At 49.4% G+C, this 22,104-nt stretch overlaps 1 protein-coding gene across 3 annotated transcripts in view; it reads right to left on the bottom strand.

Annotated features, from left to right (window-relative positions):
• The window catches only part of LOC135057475 (nucleolar RNA helicase 2-like), a 198,162-nt gene that overhangs the window by 169,861 nt on the left and 6,197 nt on the right, over positions 1-22,104 (bottom strand). For all 3 annotated transcript variants that reach the window (XM_063963359.1, XM_063963358.1, XM_063963360.1), the window contains one exon: positions 2,235-2,311. In XM_063963359.1, the coding sequence (XP_063819429.1) occupies positions 2,235-2,268 (34 nt within the window). In that variant the 5' untranslated portion in view covers positions 2,269-2,311. Of the gene's footprint in view, positions 1-2,234; positions 2,312-22,104 lie in introns of those variants that run through there.

Raw genomic sequence — 22,104 nt, forward strand, 5'->3', positions numbered from 1 at the left:
TGCACGTGACCAGTACTATATGAAACCTGATCCCAAATTCCCACTAACACCCCTGCGCCATCCGGTGGAGTAGAGATGTAGGACAGGAACGTTCTGGAATCACAAACAGGAAGAAACAGGAAACATGGTTAAAATGGCCCCCATGCCATGCTTACAGTTATAATCACAGTTCAGGGTATAATCCTTATAACCTGTAACTATTTCATCAAAAGTAACCCTGTTAATAGCCTATGTAATTATTGCTATAACCCACGCAGCCTATATTGCTGCTGCTGTTATGCATGCCGCCCCCCCCCCCTTGCAGCTGTGCTGCCTGTGAGGAGACTTCTCCCCCTGTGCCCCGTGTACCGCTGGCTTAGCAGGGAGCAGTTACCGGGGAGCGGGTATCCGGAGTCCGGAGATCGGGTGCAGGGAGCCGGGGAGAGCTGTAGCGGAGAGCGGTCCTGCTGTACGGCCGGCGTGTGTGAGCGGCGGAGGAGCGGCTCATGGCGGGCGCTTATTGGAAGCGGCTGTGGCGGGCGCTGAGCCCCGTACAGCAGACGGACGGAGCGGCTTGTTCGAGCAGCTACAAACAGCGGTGGGTGCGGGAGGCGGTGACAGGAAACACGGACCCCACACAGCGGGGCGGCAGCGTGTGCTGACCGTTCCGTCCCCCCAGCATACCTTGTCTGTAGTGAGGGCTATGACGGGGCTTCTGTCTGTAAGCTCCGTCCAGCTCTTCCTGCAGGTCAGTTATTGAGCTGCGTGTGGCTGTGAGGACCGACACTCCATGCGCTGCCTCCATGCAGCGGGCACTATCCCGGACCCACGTTTTTTGATAAACTGGGAAGGGATGTGCCTAAGTGTATAAATAAAAATTAAAAATTAAAAAGTAAAAATTAAAAATAAAATATTCAAAGAAAGTGTGGGAGATCCACACAAGCCTGTTAGTGCTGTGAGCACAGAAAAAACACTGAGGTACTCTGGGAATATGGAGGGGAGGAGAGTTACTAAATTTAAATATTCAGTGCCTTGTTCTGCTAAAGCCGTCCATATCCCAAGAGTACTCCAGTGACCCCTAGTGGATGAAAAAGAAATAGTGATAGTTATATCTGGGAAACACTGAAAGTGAAACCACACTGCAGATACAGGCACACACAGACACAGGCAATGCAGATAATTATTATGACAATAAAACTGCAGTGGACTAGTATATGTACAGATATATACATATATATATATATATATATATATATAAATAACACAGCGCGGTCCAAGACCGGAGGTATATATCAGAATACTTGTACAATACATCCTGTAATAGGTACACTTTTTCTTAACTAACGGTCTGTATAAAGACACGTAGAATGCTCAAGTGTTTGTAAAGTCACAGTGCTGTATACAGGCGGCTTTACAAGGGAGACCTTGCCCTGCAATCCTGGAGACCAGCCGCAGCTATGCTTAGAAGATGGCGCCCAGCGTCTCAGTCAGGGAGTGAGGGGGAGTATGAGGCAGCTCCATGGTGGGAAAATCTGCAGTAGATGGTGCCCTGGGCTGGGGGAGGGCTACAGGTCAAGCGCCGACTCCCCTATGCTGGACACCCTTGGTACTGTGAGCCTTATTAAATGGGGCATTACTACACCCGACCTGTGCTCTATTGCCTTAGTGGGGTCCCTGCTCGGTGACAGTGTCCACAATAGCATCACAATCCGTCTCCCTAGACCGCGACAGGAGCGCGATTTAATGACGGGTCCCGCCTGGTGGACCTTCTTACCTCTTCCCTTCGTAGCAGCCACGCGAACCAGGAGAGCGCCTGTGACCGTGTGCCTAAAGCCGGAGCGCCCCCGCCACAAGTACCTGGGAACAGGCCGCAGGAGCATGAAACGTCACTTGGGAAGTGATGGAGTGCAGAACTGAATGCCACACTGACATATCAGCGCTGCGGTCCTTGAAGTTTTCTTAGAAAGCTTTTCAGAGCTTAACCCTGTTAAGTGACCTGCTGCTGCAGGCACCAACTCGAAACTGAGCTCCAGTGCCTGGAGGCGGGGCTATAGAGGAGGACCTATTGCATCCTGAGACAGCCTAAAGCTTTAACCTGTTGGTGGCTCTGGATCAAAATCCACTCTACACCCCAATGTTTCCCTGTGGAACACAATGTACCCTGCTACAGAAATATATGATTATCAGATGATGTGTGTATATAGGGGCCCCCATACCTGCTCTCCACTGTACAATAAATGACAGTCTCCTCTTACCCAGTGATGTGAGGGGCTGGTGATTCTCCATCATCACGTCCTTGTACAGACCCGTGTTCCTCTATATACTTCCCCTCCTGCATGGAGACATAGACAGTGACATCTTGACACCTTATAGGAATCTGACACACACAATGATACAGTCCTCACCCAGACACATCCCCTGGTGTTACTGTATAATGTCCCATTCCCAGCAATCACCTCTCCAGTCATCACTCAGACATGTCCCCTGGTGTTACTGTACAATGTCCCATTCCCAGCAGTCACCTCTCCAGTCATCACCCGGACACATCCCCTGGTGTTACTGTAGAATGTCCCTTTCCCATCAGTCACCTCTCCAGTCATCACCCAGACACATCCCCTGGTGTTACTGTATAATGCCCCATTCCCAGCAGTCACCTCTCCAGTCAGCAGCTGGATGATCATATTGGTGAGTTCCAGGATCTTCTGGTCATTGTGCCTCTCATGTATCAGTGGGTGAAATAGAGGCATCGGGATGAGGCTCAGGATCCTGCCCAATCCAAATATCACTGTGTGCCGGGAGCTGTGTTATTCCCCTCATATATCAATGTATGGTCCCCTCCCCCTATATAATAATAATACCACATATCAGTGTGTGCCGGGAGCTGTGTTATTCCCCCTCATATATCAATGTATGGTCCCCTCCCCCTATATAATAATAATACCACATATCAGTGTGTGCCGGGAGCTGTGTTATTCCCCCTCATATATCAATGTATGGTCCCCTCCCCCTATATAATAATAATACCACATACCAGTGCGTTCCGGGGGCTGTGTTATTCCCCTCATATATCACTGTACGGTCCCCTCTCCCCTATATAATAATACCACATATCAGTGTATGCAGGGAGCTGTGTTATTCCCCCTCATATATCACTGTACGGTCCCCTCCCCCTATATAATAATTATACCACATATCAGTGTGTGCCGGTAGCTGTGTTATTCCCCCTCATATATCACTGTACGGTCCCCTCTCCCCTATATAATAATACCACATATCAGTGTATGCAGGGAGCTGTGTTATTCCCCCTCATATATCCCTGTATGGTCCCCTCTCCCCTATATAATAATAATACCACATATCAGTGTGTGCCGGGTGCTGTGTTATTCCCTCTCATATATCACTGTACGGTCCCCTCTCCCCTATATAATAATAATACCACATATCAGTGTGTGCCGGGAGCTGTGTTATTCCCCCTCATATATCACTGTACGGTCCCCTCTCCCCTATATAATAATACCACATATCAGCGTGTGCCGAAGCTGTTATATATCAGTGCACAGCCCCCCCCCCCTATCCTATATAATAAAAATAAGATTTTACTCACCGGTGAATCTATTTCTCGTAGTCCGTAGTGGATGCTGGGAACTCCGTAAGGACCATGGGGAATAGCGGCTCCGCAGGAGACTGGGCACAACTAAAGAAAGCTTTAGGTCACCTGGTGTGCACTGGCTCCTCCCACTATGACCCTCCTCCAAGCCTCAGTTAGGACACTGTGCCCGGACGAACTGACATAATAAGGAAGGATTTTGAATCCCGGGTAAGACTCATACCAGCCACACCAATCACACCGTATAACTCGTGATACTATACCCAGTTAACAGTATGAATATAACTGAGCCTCTCAACAGATGGCTCAACAATAACCCTTTAGTTAGGCAATAACTATATACAAGTATTGCAGACAATCCGCACTTGGGATGGGCGCCCAGCATCCACTACGGACTACGAGAAATAGATTTACCGGTGAGTAAAATCTTATTTTCTCTGACGTCCTAGTGGATGCTGGGAACTCCGTAAGGACCATGGGGATTATACCAAAGCTCCCAAACGGGCGGGAGAGTGCGGATGACTCTGCAGCACCGAATGAGAGAACTCCAGGTCCTCCTCAGCCAGGGTATCAATTTTGTAGAATTTAGCAAACGTGTTTGCCCCTGACCAAGTTGCAGCTCGGCAAAGTTGGAAAGCCGAGACCCCTCGGGCAGCTGCCCAAGATAAGCCCACCTTCCTTGTGGAATGGGCTTTTACAGATTTTGGCTGCGGTAGTCCAGCCGCAGAATGCGCCAGCTGAATTGTGCTACAAATCCAGCGAGCAATAGTCTGCTTAGAAGCAGGAGCACCCAGTTTGCTGGGTGCATACAGGATAAACAGCGAGTCAGTTCTCCTGACTCTAGCCGTCCTGGAAACATAATTTTTCAAGGCCCTGACTACGTCCAGTAACCTGGAATCCTCCAAGTCCCTAGTAGCCGCAGGCACTACAATAGGTTGGTTCAAGTGAAAAGCTGATACCACCTTAGGGATAAACTGGGGACGAGTCCTCAATTCTGCCCTATCCATATGGAAAATCAGATAAGGACTTTTATATGACAAAGCCGCCAATTCTGATACACGCCTGGCCGAAGCCAAGGCCAATAACATGACCACTTTCCGCGTGAGATATTTTAGATCCACGGTTTTTAGTGGCTCACACCAATGTGATTTTAAGAAACTCAACACCACGTTGAGAACCCAAGGTGCCACTGGAGGCACAACCGGGGGCTGAATATGCAGCACTCCTTTTACAATGTCTGAACTTCAGGTACTGAAGCTAGTTCTTTCTGGAAGAAAATCGACAGAGCCGAGATCTGTACCTTAATGGAGCCTAATTTTAGGCCCATAGACACTCCTGCTTGTAGGAAATGCAGAAATCGACCTAGTTGAAATTCCTCTGTTGGGGCCTTTTTTGGCCTCACACCAAGCAACATATTTTCGCCATATGCGGTGATAATGTTTTGCAGTTACATCTTTCCTGGCTTGAATCAGCGTAGGAATGACTTCCTCCGGAATGCCCTTTTCCTTTAGGATCCGGCGTTCAACCGCCATGCCGTCAAAACGTAGCCGCGGTAAGTCTTGGAACAGACAGGGCCCCTGCTGCCGCAGGTCCTGTCTGAGCGGCAGAGGCCATGGGTCCTCTGATATAATTTCTTGAAGTTCTGGGTACCAAGCTCTTCTTGGCCAATCCGGAACCACGAGTATCGTTCTTACTCCTCGCCTTCCTATTATTCTCAGTACCTTTTGTATGAGAGGCAGAGGGGGGAACACATAAACCGACTGGTACACCCACGGTGTTACCAGAGCGTCCACAGCTATCGCCTGAGGGTACCTTGACCTGGCGCAATATCTTTTATAGCTTTTTGTTGAGGCGGGACGCCATCATGTCCACCTGTGGCCTTTCCCAATGGTGTACAATCCTTTGGAAGACTTCTGGATGAAATCCCCACTCTCCCGGGTGGAGGTCGTGTCTGCTGAGAAGATCTGCTTCCCAGTCGTCCACTCCGGGAATGAACACTGCTGACAGTGTTAACACATGATTTTCCGCCCATCGGAGAATCCTTGTGGCTTCTGCCATCGCCATCCTGCTTCTTGTGCCGCCCCGTTGGTTTACATGGGCGACTGCCGTGATGTTGTCTGATTGGATCAGTACCGGCTGGTTTTGAAGCAGAGGCCTTGCCTGACTCAGGGCATTGTAAATGGCCCTCAGTTCCAGAATATTTATGTGTAGGGAAGTCACCTGACTTGACCAAAGTCCCTGGAAGTTTCTTCCCTGTGTGACTGCCCCTCAGCCTCAAAGGCTGGCATCCATGGTCACTAGGACCTAGTCCTGTATGCCGAACCTGCGGCCCTCTTGAAGATGGGCACTCTGCAGCCACCACAGTAGAGATACCCTGGTCCTTGAAGACAGGGTTATCAGCCGATGCATCTGAAGATGTGATCCGGACCACTTGTCCAACAGGTCCCACTAAAAAGTTCTTGCATGGAACCTACCGAATGGGATTGCTTCGTAGGAAGCTACAATTTTTCCCAGGACTCGCGTGCAATGATGCACCGATACCTGTTCTGGCTTCAGGCGGTCTCTGACTAGAGATGACAGCTCCTTGGCTTTCTCCTCCGGGAGAAACACTTATTTCTGTTCTGTGTCCAGAACCATCCCCAGGAACAGTAGACGTGTCGTAGGAACCAGCTGTGACTTTGGACTGTTTAGAATCCAACCGTGCTGTTGTAGCACTTTCCAAAATAGTGCTACCCCGACTAGCAACTGCTCCTTGGACCTTGCCCTTATAAGGAGATTGTCCAAGTACGGGATAATTAAAACTCCCTTTTTTCGAAGGAGTATCATCATTTCGGCCATTACCTTGGTAAACACCCTCGGTGCCATGTACAGTCCAAACGGCAGTGTCTGGACTTGGTAATGGTAATCCTGTACCACAAATCTGAGGTACTCCTGGCGAGGATGGTAAATGGGGACATGCAGGTAAACATCCTTGATGTCCCGGGATCCCATGTAATCCCCCTCGTCCAGGCTTGCAATAACCGCCCTGAGCGATTCCATCTTGAACTTGAATTTTTTTATGTATGTGTTCAAGGATTTTAAATATAAAATGGGTCACACCGAACCATGCGGTTTCGGTACCCCAAACCGTGTGGAATAGTAACCCCGTCCTTGTTGAAGTAGGGGCACCTTGAGTATTACCTGCTGGGAATACAGCTTATTAATTGCCTCTAGCGCAGCCTCCCTGCCTGAGGGAGTTGTCGGCAAGGCATATTTGAGGAAACGGCGGGGGGGAGACATCTCGAATTCCAGCTTGTACCCCTGAAATACTACTTGAATGAAACAGGGATCCACCTGTGAGCGAGCCCACTGATCGCTGAAATTTTTGAGACGGCCCCCCACCGTACCTGGCTACGCCTGTGGAGCCCCCGCGTCATGCTGTGGACTCAGAGGAAGCGAGAGAAGAATTTTGATTCTGGGAACAGGCTGACTGGTGCAGCTTTTTCCCTCTTCCCATGTCTCTGTACAGAAAGGAAGCGCCTTTGACCCGCTTGCTTTTCTGAAGCCGAAAGGACTGTACCTGATAATACAGTGCTTTCTTAGTCTATGAGGAAACCTGAGGTAAAAATATTTCTTCCCAGCTGTTGCTGTGGATACGAGGTCCCAGAGACCATCCCCAAATAATTCCTCACCCTTATAAGGCAGAATCTCTATGCGCCTTTTAAAGTCAGCATCACCTGTCCAGTGACAGGTCTCTAATACCCTCCTGACAGAATGGACATTACATTCATTTTGGATGCCAGCCGGCAAAATATCCCTCTGTGCATCCCTCATATATAAGACGACGTCTTTAATATGTTCTCATGTTTGACAGGGTCACCGACCACGCTGCAGCAGCACGATCTGCAGGTCTCAGTCTAGTACCTGAGTGTGTAAATACAGACTTCAGGATAGCCTCCTGCTTTTTATCAACAGGTACCTTCAAAGTGGCCGTTCCTAAAACGGCAGTGCCACCTTTTTTTGACAACCGTGTGAGCGCCTTATCCACCCTAGGGGATATCTCCCAGCGTAACTTATCCTCTGGCGGGAAAGGGTACGCCATCAGTAACTTTTTAGAAATTACCAGTTTCTTATCGGGGGGAACCCACGCTTTTCACACACTTCATTCATTCATCTGATGGGGAAACAAAACACTGCCTGCTTTTTCTCCCCAACATAAAAACCCATTTTTAGAGGGTTAATGTCAGAAATGTGTAACACATTTTTTTTTATTGCCGGGATCAAGTCACGGATGTTCCTAGTGGATTGTGTATATGTCTCAACCTTGTCGACACTGGAGTCAGACTCCGTGTCGACATCTGTGTCTGCCATCTGAGTGAGCGGGCGTTTTTGAGCCCCTGATGGCCTTTGAGACGCCTGGGCAGGCGCGGACTGAGAAGCCGGCTGTCCCACAGCTGTTACGTCATCCACCCTTTTATGTAAGGAGTTGACACTGTCGGTTAATACCTTTCACCTAACCATCCACTCTGGTGTCGGCCCCACAGGGGGCGACATCACATTTATCGGCATCTGCTCCGTCACCATATAAGCCTCCTCATTAAACATGTCGACACAGCCGTACCGACACACCGCACACACACAGGGAATGCTCTGACTGAGGACAGGACCCCACAAAGCCCTTTGGGGAGACAGAGAGAGAGTATGCCAGCACACACCAGAGCGCTATATAATGTGGGGATTAACACTATAACTGAGTGAAATTTCCCCAATAGCTGCTTGTATATATAATATTGCGCCTAAATTTAGTGCCCCCCCTCTCTTTTTAACCCTTTGAGCCTGAAAACTACAGGGGAGAGCCTGGGGAGCTTTCTTCTAGCTGCACTGTGAAGAGAAAATGGCGCCAGTGTGTCTGAGGGAGATAGCTCCGCCCCTTTTTCGCTGACTTTTCTCCCGCTTTTTTCTGGATTCTGGCAGGGGTATTTACCACATATATAGCCTCTGGGGCTATATATTGTGGTATTTTTGCCAGCCAAGGTGTTTTTATTGCTGCTCAGGGTGCCCCCCCCAAGCGCCCTGCACCCTCAGTGACCGGAGTGTGAAGTGTGTATGAGGAGCAATGGCGCACAGCTGCAGTGCTGTGCGCTACCTTGGTGAAGACTGATGTCTTCTGCCGCCGATTTTCCGGACCTCTTCTTGCTTCTGGCTCTGTAAGGGGGACGGCGGCGCGGCTCCGGGACCGAACACCAAGGCTGGGCCTGCGGTCGATCCCTCTGGAGCTAATGGTGTCCAGTAGCCTAAGAAGCCCAAGCTGGCTGCAAGCAGGCAGGTTCGCTTCTTCTCCCCTTAGTCCCTCGCTGCAGTGAGCCTGTTGCCAGCAGGTCTCACTGAAAATAAAAAACCTAATTCTATACTTTCTTTCTAGAAGCTCAGGAGAGCCCCTAGTGTGCATCCAACCTCGGCCGGGCACAAAATCTAACTGAGGCTTGGAGGAGGGTCATAGTGGGAGGAGCCAGTGCAACCAGGTGACCTAAAGCTTTCTTTAGTTGTGCCCAGTCTCCTGCGGAGCCGCTATTCCCCATGGTCCTTACGGAGTTCCCAGCATCCACTAGGACGTCAGAGAAATGATAATGCTGCTCCTCACTTCCCCCGGGAGATATGAAGTGTTTTGTGTGCCGACTTCAATTGTTGCTCCGTCGGGGCACACACACAGACGCCGGCGCTGACATTACTGTTATGTTGTTGCATCATGTTGACGGGCTGGGAACTAGTATAATAAAACTACATATCAGTGTGAATTCTTTGTGTGCACCCTCCCAGATACATGCATGTGGATAGGGAATGCATGGCTACCGGTTCGTGTCCTCTTACTACAGGAAAGTGGATTATACCATCGACGCCAAACTTTTACCGTATATACTCGAGTATAAGTCGACCAGACTATAAGCCGAGGCACCTAATTTTACCATAAAAACCTAGGAAAACCTATTGAGTCGAGTATAAGCCTAGGGTGGGAAATGCAGCTCTAGCCGTACACAGCCCTCATACTGCCAGATATGCCCCCACAGTGCCAGATATGCCCTCAGTGCCAGATATGCCCTCAGTGCCAGATATGCCCCCTCAGTGCCAGATATGCCCCCTCATAGTGCCATATATGCCCCTCAGTGCCAGATATGCCCTCATAGTGCCAGATATGCCCCCTCATAGTGCCAGATATGCCCCCTCAGTGCCAGATATGCCCCCTCATAGTGCCAGATATGCCCCCTCATAGTGCCAGATATGCCCTCATAGTGCCAGATATGCCCCCTCATAGTGCCAGATATGCCCCCTCAGTGCCAGATATTCCCTCATAGTGCCAGATATGCCCCCATAGTGCCAGATATGCCCTCTCAGTGCCAGATATGCCCTCATAGTGCCAGATATGCCCCCTCCAGATATGCCCCCTCAGTGCCAGATATTCCCTCATAGTGCCAGATATGCCCTCATAGTGCCAGATATGCCCTCATAGTGCCAGATATGCACCCCTTAAGTGCCAAATATGCTTCCCCAGTGCCAGTTACTTACCTTCCGCCGCTCCCGCGCTGTCTTATGAAGGAGGGACACGGAGGGCACAGCGCGCGCCTCTCCTGTGTCCCTCCTGCGTCTCCGGCGGGTCTGTTAAAATAAGAATTTACTCACCGGTAATTCTATTTCTCGTAGTCCGTAGTGGATGCTGGGTACTCAGTAAGGACCATGGGGTATAGACGGGCTCCGCAGGAGACTGGGCACTCTTAAAAGAAAGATTAGGTACTATATCTGGTGTGCACTGGCTCCTCCCTCTATGCCCCTCCTCCAGACCTCAGTTAGGGAAACTGTGCCCGGAAGAGCTGACATTACTAGGAAAGGATTTGGAATCCAGGGTAAGACTCATACCAGCCACACCAATCACACCGTACAACTTGTGATAACTACACCCAGTTAACAGTATGAACAACAAATGAGCCTCATTAACAGATGGCTCATAACAAAACCCTTTAGTTAAGCAATAACTATATACACGTATTGCAGAGAGTCCTCACTTGGGACGGGCTCCCAGCATCCACTACGGACTACGAGAAAATAAGAATTTACTTACCGATAATTCTATTTCTCGGAGTCCGTAGTGGATGCTGGGGTTCCTGAAAGGACCATGGGGAATAGCGGCTCCGCAGGAGACAGGGCACAAAAAGTAAAGCTTTAGGATCAGGTGGTGTGCACTGGCTCCTCCCCCTATGACCCTCCTCCAAGCCTCAGTTAGGATACTGTGCCCGGACGAGCGTACACAATAAGGAAGGATTTATGAATCCCGGGTAAGACTCATACCAGCCACACCAATCACACTGTACAACCTGTGATCTGAACCCAGTTAACAGTATGATAACAGCGGAGCCTCTGAAAAGATGGCTCACAACAAATAATAATAACCCGATTTTTGTAACTATGTACAAGTAATGCAGATAATCCGCACTTGGGATGGGCGCCCAGCATCCACTACGGACTCCGAGAAATAGAATTATCGGTAAGTAAATTCTTATTTTCTCTATCGTCCTAGTGGATGCTGGGGTTCCTGAAAGGACCATGGGGATTATACCAAAGCTCCCGAACGGGCGGGAGAGTGCGGATGACTCTGCAGCACCGAATGAGAGAACTCCAGGTCCTCCTTAGCCAGGGTATCAAATTTGTAGGATTTTACAAACGTGTTTGCCCCTGACTAAATAGCCGCTCGGCAAAGTTGTAAAGCCGAGACCCCTCGGGCAGCCGCCCAAGATGAGCCCACCTTCCTTGTGGAATGGGCATTTACATATTTTGGCTGTGGCAGGCCTGCCACAGAATGTGCAAGCTGAATTGTATTACACATCCAACTAGCAAAAGTCTGCTTAAAAGCAAGAGCACCCAGTTTGTTGGGTGCATACAGGATAACAGCAAGTCAGTTTTCCTGACTCCAGCCGTCCTGGAACCTATATTTTCAGGGCCCTGACCACATCTAGCAACTTGGAGTCCTCCAAGTCCCTAGTAGGCGCAAGACACCACAATAAGCTGGTTCAGGTGAAACACTGACACCACCTTAGGGAGAGAACTGGGGACGAGTCCGCAGCTCTGCCCTGTCCGAATGGACAAACAGATATGGGCTTTTTTGAGAAAAAAAAACCACCAATTTGACACTCGCCTGGTCCAGGCCAGGTCCAAGAGCATGTTCACTTTTCATGTGAGATGCTTCAAATCCACAGATTTGACTGGTTTTAAACCAATGTGTTTTGAGGAATCCCAGAACTACGTTGAGATCCCACAGTGCCACTGGAGGCACAAAAGGGGGTTGTATATGCAATACTCCCTTGACAAACTTCTGGACTTCAGGAACTGAAGCCAATTCTTTCTGGAAGAAAAATCGACAGGGCCGAAATTTGAACCTTAATGGACCCCAATTTGAGGCCCATAGACACTCCTGTTTGCAGGAAATGCAGGAATCGACCGAGTTGAAATTTCTTCGTGGGGCCTTCCTGGCCTCACACCACGCAACATATTTTCGCCACATGTGGTGATAATGTTGTGCGGTCACCTCCTTTCTGGCTTTGACCAGGGTAGGAATGACCTCTTCCTGAATGCCTTTTCCCTTAGGATCCGGCGTTCCACCGCCATGCCGTCAAACGCAGCTGCGGTAAGTCTTGGAACAGACATGGTACTTGCTGAAACAAGTCCCTTCTTAGCGGCAGAGGCCATAAGTCCTCTGTGAGCATCTCTTGAAGTTCCGGGTACCAAGTCCTTCTTGGCCAATCCGGAGCCATGAGTATAGTTCTTACTCCTCTACGTCTTATAATTCTCAGTACCTTAGGTATGAAAAGCAGAGGATGGAACACATACACCGACTGGTACACCCACGGTGTTACCAGAACGTCCACAGCTATTGCCTGAGGGTCTCTTAACCTGGCGCAATACCTGTCCCGTTTTTTGTTCAGACGGGACGCCATCATGTCCACCTTTGGTAATTCCCAACGGTTTACAATTATGTGGAAAACTTCCCCATGAAGTTCCCACTCTGCCGGGTGGAGGTCGTGCCTACTGAGGAAGTCTGCTTCCCAGTTTCCATTCCCGGAATGAAACACTGCTGACAGTGCTATCACATGATTTTCCGCCCAGCGAAAAGTCCTTGCAGTTTTTGCCACTGCCCTCCTGCTTCTTGTGCCGCCCTGTCTATTTACGTGGGCGACTGCCGTGATGTTTTATCCCACTGGATCAATACCGGCTGACCTTGAAGCAGAGGTCTTGCTAAGCTTAGAGCATTATAAATTTACCCTTAGCTATATTTATGTGGAGAAAAGTCTCCAGACTTGATCACACTCCCTGGAAATTTTTTCCTTGTGTGACTGCTCCCCAGCCTCTCGGGCTGGCCTCCGTGGTCACCAACATCCAAAACTGAATGCCGAATCTGCGGCCCTCTAGAAGATGAGCACTCTGTAACCACCACAGGAGAGACACCCTTGTCCTTGGATATAGGGTTATCCGCTGATGCATCTGAAGATGCGATCCGGACCATTTGTCCAGCAGATCCCACTGAAAAGTTCTTGCATGAAATCTGCCGACTGGAATTGCTTCGAAGGAAGTCACCATTTTTTTTACCATGGCCCTTGTGCAATGATGCACTGATTTTAGGAGGTTCCTGACTAGCTCGGATAACTCCCTGGCTTTCTCTTCCGGGAGAAACACCTTTTTCTGGACTGTGTCCAGAATCATCCCTAAGCACAGGAGACTTGTTGTCGGGATCAGCTGCGATTTTGGAATATTTAGAATCCACCCCTGCTGTTGTAACAGTATCCGAGATAGTGCTACTCCGACCTCCAACTGTTCCCTGGACTTTGCCCTTATCAGGAGATCGTCCAAGTAAGGGATAATTAAGACGCCTTTTCTTCGAAGAAGAACCATCATTTCGGCCATTACCTTGGTAAAGACCCGGGGTGCCGTGGACAATCCAAACGGCAGCGTCTGAAACTGATAGTGACAGTTCTGTACCACGAACCTGAGGTACCCTTAGTGATAAGGGCAAATTTGGGACATGGAGGTAAGCATCCCTGATGTCTCGGGACACCAGATAGTCCCCTTCTTCCCGGTTCGTTATCACTGCTCTGAGTGACTCCATCTTGATTTGAACCTTTGTAAGTGTTCAAATTTTTTTAGATTTAGAATAGGTCTCACCTAGCCTTCTGGCTTCAGTACCACAATATAGTGTGGAATAATACCCCTTTTCTTGTTGTAGGAGGGGTAATTTAATTATCACCTGCTGGGAATACAGCTCGTGAATTGTTTCCCATACTGCCTCCTTGTCGGAGGGAGACCTTGGTAAAGCAGACTTCAGGAGCCTGCGCAGGGGAAACGTCTCGACATTCCAATCTGTACCCCTGGGATACTACTTGTAGGATCCAGGGGTCCTGTACGGTCTCAGCGTCATGCTGAGAGCTTGTCAGAAGCGGTGGAACGCTTCTGTTCCTGGGAATGGGCTGCCTGCTGCAGTCTTCTTCCCTTTCCTCTATCCCTGGGCAGATATGACTCTTATAGGGACGAAAGGACTGAAGCTGAAAAGACGGTGTCTTTTTCTGCAGAGATGTGACTTAGGGTAAAAACGGTGGATTTTCCAGCAGTTGCCGTGGCCACCAGGTCCGATGGACCGACCCCAAATAACTCCTCCTTTATACGGCAATACACCTTTGTGCCGTTTGGAATCTTTAAATGCTCTATAGTCAATAAAATACTGTCCCTGTCAAGGGTATCAATATTTTTAGTCAGGGAATCCGACCAAGCCACCCCAGCTCTGCACATCCAGGCTGAGGCGATCGCTGGTCGCAGTATAACACCAGTATGTGTGTATATACTTTTTATGATATTTTTCCAGCCTCCTGTCAGCTGGCTCCTTGAGGACGGCCCTATCTATAGACGGTACCGCCACTTGTTCTGATAAGCGTGTGAGCGCCTTATCCACCCTAAGGGGTGTTTCCCAACGCGCCCTAACTTCTGGCGGGAAAGGGTATACCGCCCATATTTTCTATCGGGGGGAACCCACGCATCATCACACACTTCATTTAATTTATCTGATTCAGGAAAAACTACGGTAGTTTTTTCACATCCCACATAATACCCTCTTTTGTGGTACTTGTAGTATCAGAAATATGTAACACCTCCTTCATTGCCCTTAACGTGTGGCCCTAATAAGGAATACGTTTGTTTATTCACCGTCGACACTGGATTCAGTGTCCCTGTCTGTGTCTGTGTCGACCGATTAAAGTAAACGGGCGTTTTAAAACCCCTGACGGTGTTTTTGAGACGTCTGGACCGGTACTAATTGTTTGTCGGCCGTCTCATGTCGTCAACCGACCTTGGCGCGTGTTGACATTATCACGTAATTCCCTAAATAAGCCATCCATTCCGGTGTCGACTCCCTAGAGAGTGACATCACCATTACAGGCAATTGCTCCGCCTCCTCACCAACATCGTCCTCATACATGTCGACACACACGTACCGACACACAGCACACACACAGGGAATGCTCTGATAGAGGACAGGACCCACTAGCCCTTTGGAGAGACAGAGGGAGAGTTTGCCAGCACACACCAAAAACGCTATAATTATATAGGGACAACCTTATATAAGTGTTTTCCCTTATAGCATCTTTTTTATATATTTCTAACGCCAAATTAGTGCCCCCCCTCTCTGTTTTAACCCTGTTTCTGTAGTGCAGTGCAGGGGAGAGCCTGGGAGCCTTCCCTCCAGCCTTTCTGTGAGGGAAAATGGCGCTGTGTGCTGAGGAGATAGGCCCCGCCCCTTTTTCGGCGGCCTCGTCTCCCGCTCTTAACGGATTCTGGCAGGGGTTAAATATCTCCATATAGCCCCCGGAGGCTATATGTGAGGTATTTTTAGCCAAAAATAGGTTTTCATTGCCTCCCAGGGCGCCCCCCTCCCAGCGCCCTGCACCCTCAGTGACTGCCGTGTGAAGTGTGCTGAGAGGAAATGGCGCACAGCTGCAGTGCTGTGCGCTACCTTAAGAAGACTGAGGAGTCTTCATGCCGCCGATTCTGGACCTTCTTCTTGTTTCAGCATCTGCAAGGGGGCCGGCGGCGAGGCTCCGGTGACCATCCAGGCTGTACCTGTGATCGTCCCTCTGGAGCTAATGTCCAGTAGCCAAAGAAGCCAATCCATCCTGCACGCAGGTGAGTTCACTTCTTCTCCCCTAAGTCCCTCGTTGCAGTGATCCTGTTGCCAGCAGGACTCACTGTAAAATAAAAAACCTAAGCTAAACTTTTCTAAGCAGCTCTTTAGGAGAGCCACCTAGATTGCACCCTTCTCGGCCGGGCACAAAAATCTAACTGAGGCTTGGAGGAGGGTCATAGGGGGAGGAGCCAGTGCACACCACCTGATCCTAAAGCTTTACTTTTTGTGCCCTGTCTCCTGCGGAGCCGCTATTCCCCATGGTCCTTTCAGGAACCCCAGCATCCACTAGGACGATAGAGAAATAGAATTACCGGTGAGTAAATTCTTATTTTCTCTGACGTCCTAGTGGATGCTGGGTACTCCGTAAGGACCATGGGGATTATACCAAAGCTCCCAAACGGGCGGGAGAGTGCGGATGACTCTGCAGCACCGAATGAGCAAACTCAAGGTCCTCCTCAGCCAGGGTATCAAACTTGTAGAATTTTGCAAATGTGTTTGAACCCGACCAAGTAGCAGCTCGGCAAAGTTGTAAAGCCGAGACCCCTCGGGCAGCCGCCCAAGATGAGCTCACTTTCCTTGTGGAATGGGCTTTTACTGATTTAGGATGCGGCAGTCCAGCCGCAGAATGTGCAAGTTGAATCGTGCTACAGATCCAGCGAGCAATAGTCTGCTTTGAAGCAGGAGCACCCAGCTTGTTGGGTGCATGCAGGATAAATAGCGAGTCAGTTTTTCTGACTCCAGCTGTCCTGGAAACATAGATTTTTAGGGCCCTGACTACGTCCAGCAACTTGGAATCCTCCAAGTCCCGAGTAGCCGCAGGCACCACAATAGGTTGGTTCAAATGAAAAGCTGATACCACCTTAGGGAGAAACTGGGGACGAGTCCTCAATTCTGCCCTGTCCATATGGAAAATCAGATATGGGCTTTTACACGACAAAGCCGCCAATTCTGACACACGCCTGGCCGAAGCCAAGGCCAATAGCATGACCACTTTCCACGTGAGATATTTTAGCTCCACGGTTTTAAGTGGCTCAAACCAATGTGATTTTAGGAAATCCAACACAACGTTGAGATCCCAAGGTGCCACTGGAGGCACAAAAGGGGGCTGAATATGGAGCACTCCCTTAACAAACGTTTGAACTTCAGGCAGTGAAGCCAGTTCTTTTTGAAAGAAAATAGACAGGGCCGAAATCTGGACTTTTATGGAACCCAATTTAAGGCCCATAGTCACTCCTGACTGTAGGAAGTGCAGAAATCGACCCAGCTGAAATTCCTCCGTTGGGGCCTTCTTGGCCTCACACCAAGCAACATATTTTCGCCATATGCGGTGATAATGTTTTGCTGTCACATCCTTCCTAGCTTTTATCAGCGTAGGAATGACTTCATCCGGAATGCCCTTTTCCTTTAGGATCCGGCGTTCAACCGCCATGCCGTCAAACGCAGCCGCGGTAAGTCTTGGAACAGACAGGGCCCCTGCTGCAACAGGTCCTGTCTGAGAGGCAGAGGCCATGGGTCCTCTGTGATTATCTTTTGAAGTTCTGGGTACCAAGTCCTTCTTGGCCAATCCGGAACAATGAGTATAGTTCTTACTCCCCTTTTTCTTATTATCCTCAGTACCTTGGGTATGAGAGGAAGAGGAGGGAACACATACACCGACTGGTACACCCACGGTGTCACTAGAGCGTCCACAGCTATCGCTTGAGGGTCCCTTGACCTGGCGCAATATCTTTTTAGCTTTTTGTTGAGGCGGGACGCCATCATGTCCACCTGTGGCCGTTCCCAGCGATTTACAATCAGCTTGAAGACTTCTGGATGAAGTCCCCACTCTCCCGGGTGGAGGTCGTGTCTGCTGAGGAAGTCTGCTTCCCAGTTGTCCACTCCCGGAATGAACACTGCTGACAGTGCTAGCACGTGATTCTCCGCCCATCGAAGAATCCTTGTGGCTTCTGCCATTGCCATCCTGCTTCTTGTGCCGCCCTGTCGATTTACATGGGCGACTGCCGTGATGTTGTCTGACTGAATCAGAACTGGTTGGTTTTGAAGCAGGGGTTCTGCTTGACTCAGGGCGTTGTAAATGGACCTTAGTTCCAGAATATTTATGTGTAGGGAAGTTTCCTGACTCGACCATTGTCCTTGGAAGTTTCTTCCCTGGGTGACTGCCCCCCAACCTCGGAGGCTTGCATCCGTGGTCACCAGGACCCAGTCCTGTATGCCGAATCTGCGGCATTCGAGCAGATGAGCACTCTGTAGCCACCACAGCAGAGACACCCTGGCCCTCGGGGACAGGGTGATCAACCGATGCATCTGGAGATGCGATCCGGACCACTTGTCTAACAGATCCCACTGAAAGATCCTTGCATGGAATCTGCCGAAGGGAATTGCTTCGTAAGAAGCTACCATCTTTCCCAGGACTCGCGTGCAGTGATGCACCGACACCTGCTTTGGTTTCAGGAGGTCCCTGACCAGAGATGATAATTCCTGGGCCTTCTCCTCCGGGAGAAACACCTTCTTCTGTTCTGTGTCCAGAATCATGCCCAAGAACAGCAGACGCTTCGCAGGAATCAGCTGTGACTTTGGGATATTCAGAATCCAGACGTGCTGATGCAGCACTTCCTGAGATAGTGCTACGCTGACTAGCAACTGTTCTTTGGACCTCGCCTTTATAAGGAGATCGTCCAAGTACGGGATAATTATGACTCCTTTCTTTCGGAGGAGCATCATCATTTCGGCCATTACCTTGGTAAATACCCGCGGTGCCGTGGACAGACCAAACGGCAGCGTCTGGAATTGGTAATGACAGTCCTGTACCACAAACCTGAGGTACTCCTGGTGGGGTGGATAAATGGGGACATGCAGGTAAGCATCCTTGATGTCCAATGACACCATAAAATCCCCCTCTTCCAGGCTTGCAATAACCGCCCTGAGCGATTCCATCTTGAACTTGAACTTTTTTATATAAATGTTCAAGGATTTCAAATTTAGAATGGGTCTCACCGAACCGTCTGGTTTCGGTACCACAAACATTGTGGAATAGTAACCCCGTCCCTGTTGAAAGAGGGGTACCTTGATTATCACCTGCTGAAGATACAGCTTGTGAATTGCTGCCAGTACTACCTCCCTTTCTCTGAGAGCAGCAGGCAAGGCTGATTTGAGGTAACGGCGAGGGGGAGTCGCCTCGAACTCCAGCTTGTATCCCTGTGATACTACTTGCAGAACCCAGGGATCCACCTGTGAGCGAACCCACTGGTCGCTGAAGTTCCGGAGACGCGACCCCACCGCACCTGGCTCCACCTGTGGAGCCCCAGCGTCATGCGGTGGACTTAGATGAAGCGGGGGAAGATTTTTGATCCTGGGAACTGGCTGTCTGGTGCAGCTTTTTCCCTCTTCCCTTGCCTCTGGGCAGAAAGGAAGCGCCTCTGACCCGCTTGCCTTTCTGGGCCCCGAAAGGACTGTACCTGATAATACGGTGCTTTCTTAGGCTGTGATGGAACCTGAGGTAAAAATGTCGACTTCCCAGCTGTTGCTGTGGAAACGAGGTCCGAGAGACCATCCCCAAACAATTCCTCACCCTTGTAAGGCAAAACCTCCATGTGCCTTTTAGAATCCGCATCACCTGTCCACTGCCGAGTCCATAATACTCTCCTGGCAGAAATGGACATTGCATTAATTCTAGATGCCAGCCGGCAAATATCCCTCTGTGCATCTCTCATATATAAGACGACGTCTTTAATATGCTCTATGGTTAGCAAAATCGTATTCCTGTCGAGGGTATCAATATTATCTGACAGGGTATCGGACCAAGCTGCTGCAGCACTACACATCCAAGCTGAAGCAATTGCAGGTCTCAGTATAGTACCTGAGTGTGTATATACAGACTTCAGGATAGCCTCCTGCTTTCTATCCGCAGGCTCCTTTAAGGCGGCCGTATCCTGAGACGGCAGTGCCACCTTTTTTGACAAGCGTGTGAGCGCTTTATCCACCCTAGGGGATGTCTCCCAACGTAACCTGTCCTCTGGCGGGAAAGGGTACGCCATCAGTAACTTTTTAGAAATCACTAGTTTCTTATCGGGGGAAGCCCACGCTTCTTCACACACTTCATTCAACTCATCTGATGGGGGAAAAACCACTGGTTGCTTTTTCTCCCCAAACATAATACCCTTTTTAGTGGTACCTGGGTTAATGTCAGAAATGTGCAACACATTTTTCATTGCCGTAATCATGCAACGGGTGGCCCTAGTGGAATGTACATTAGTCTCGTCCTCGTCGACACTGGAGTCAGACTCCGTGTCGACATCTGTGTCTGCCATCTGAGGTAGCGGGCGTTTTTGAGCCCCTGATGGCCTTTGAGAGGCCTGGGCAGGCATGTCATCGAACCTTTTACGCAAGGAGTTGACACTGTCGTGTAATACCTTCCACATATCCACCCACTCTGGTGTCAGCCCCGCAGGGGGTGACATCACACTTATCGGCACCTGCTCCGCCTCCACATAAGCTTCCTCATCAAACATGTCGACACAGCCGTACCGACACACCGCACACACACAGGGAATGTTCTGACTGAGGACAGGACCCCACTAAGTCCTTAGGGGAGACAGAGAGAGAGTATGCCAGCACACACCACAGCGCTATATATCACAGGGATGCATACTATACTGAGTGATTTTTCCCAATAGCTGCTATTATACACAATTTGCGCCTAAATTTATGTGCCCCCCCTCTCTTTTTTACCCTAGAAGTCTGGAACTGCAGGGGAGAGCCTGGGGAGCGTTCTTCCAGCGGAGCTGTGAAGAGAAAATGGCGCTGGTGTGCTGAGGAAGATAGCCCCGCCCCTTTCTCGGCGGACTTCTCCCGCTTTTTTATATGTTTTATGGCGGGGGATTATGCACATATACAGTTTAATAACTGTATTATGTGCTATTTAGCCATGTAAGGTACTCTAATTGCTGCCCAGGGCGCCCCCCCCAGCATCCTGCACCCATCAGTGACCGGAGTGTGTGGTGTGCAGAGGGAGCAATGGCGCACAGCTGCGGTGCTGTGCGCTACCTTAATGAAGACCGGAGTCTTCAGCCGCCGCTTTTCCACTTCTCTTCGTTCTTCTGGCTCTGCGAGGGGGATGGCGGCGCGGCTCCGGGACAGTACGACCGAGGCTGGGCCTGTGTTCGATCCCTCTGGAGCTAATGGTGTCCAGTAGCCTTAGAAGCCCAAGCTAGCTGCAAGCAGGTAGGTTCGCTTCTCTCCCCTCAGTCCCACGTAGCAGTGAGTCTGTTGCCAGCAGATCTCACTGAAAATAAAAAACCTAACAAATACTTTCTTTTCTAGGAAGCTCAGGAGAGCCCACTAGGTGCATCCAGCTCTGGCCGGGCACAGATTCTAACTGAGGTCTGGAGGAGGGGCATAGAGGGAGGAGCCAGTGCACACCAGATATAGTACCTAATCTTTCTTTTAAGAGTGCCCAGTCTCCTGCGGAGCCCGTCTATACCCCATGGTCCTTACGGAGTACCCAGCATCCACTAGGACGTCAGAGAAATGAAGTTCCGGTTCGTGAGCCAATCAGAGCTCACGAACGGGTACTTTCTTTAATAGACCCGCCACTGCCGCCGGAGACGCAAGAGGGACACAGGAGAGGCGCACGCTGCGCCCTCCGTGTCCCTCCTTCACACTGCACTGCCCTCCGTGTCCCCTGCACTGACTTGAGTATAAGCCGAGGGGGCTTTTTCAGCACAAAAAAAAGTGCTGAAAAAGTCGGCTTATACTCGAGTATATACGGTATATGTGTATGTTTATTGTACATTGTAATAATGACTAGTGATTCATAATATCTTATTTGAAGCCTTATGTCTACAGGTTGAGTATCCCATATCCAAATATTCCGAAATACGGAATATTCCGAAATACAGACTTTTTTGAGTGAGAGTGAGAAAGTGAAACCTTTGTTTTTAGATGGCTCAATGTACACAAACTTTGTTTAATACACAAAGTTATTAAAAATATTGTATTAAATGACCTTCAGGCTGTGTATAAGGTGTATATGAAACACAAATGAATTGTGTGAATGTACACACACTTTGTTTAACGCACAAAGTTATAAAAAAATATTGGCTAAAATGACCTTCAGGCTGTGTGTATAAGGTGTATATGTAACATAAATACATTCTGTGCTTAGACTTAAGTCCCATCACCATGATATCTCATTATGGTATGCAATTATTCCAAAATTAGGAAAAATCCCATATCCAAAATACCTCTGGTCCCAAGCATTTTGGATAAGGGATACTCAACCTGTACTAGCAATTGTCTCTGTGACTGCATATGGCTATTTGTACTGCAA

This window comes from Pseudophryne corroboree, chromosome 3 (assembly GCF_028390025.1).
Source record: "Pseudophryne corroboree isolate aPseCor3 chromosome 3, aPseCor3.hap2, whole genome shotgun sequence".
Classification (NCBI taxonomy): domain Eukaryota; kingdom Metazoa; phylum Chordata; class Amphibia; order Anura; family Myobatrachidae; genus Pseudophryne; species Pseudophryne corroboree.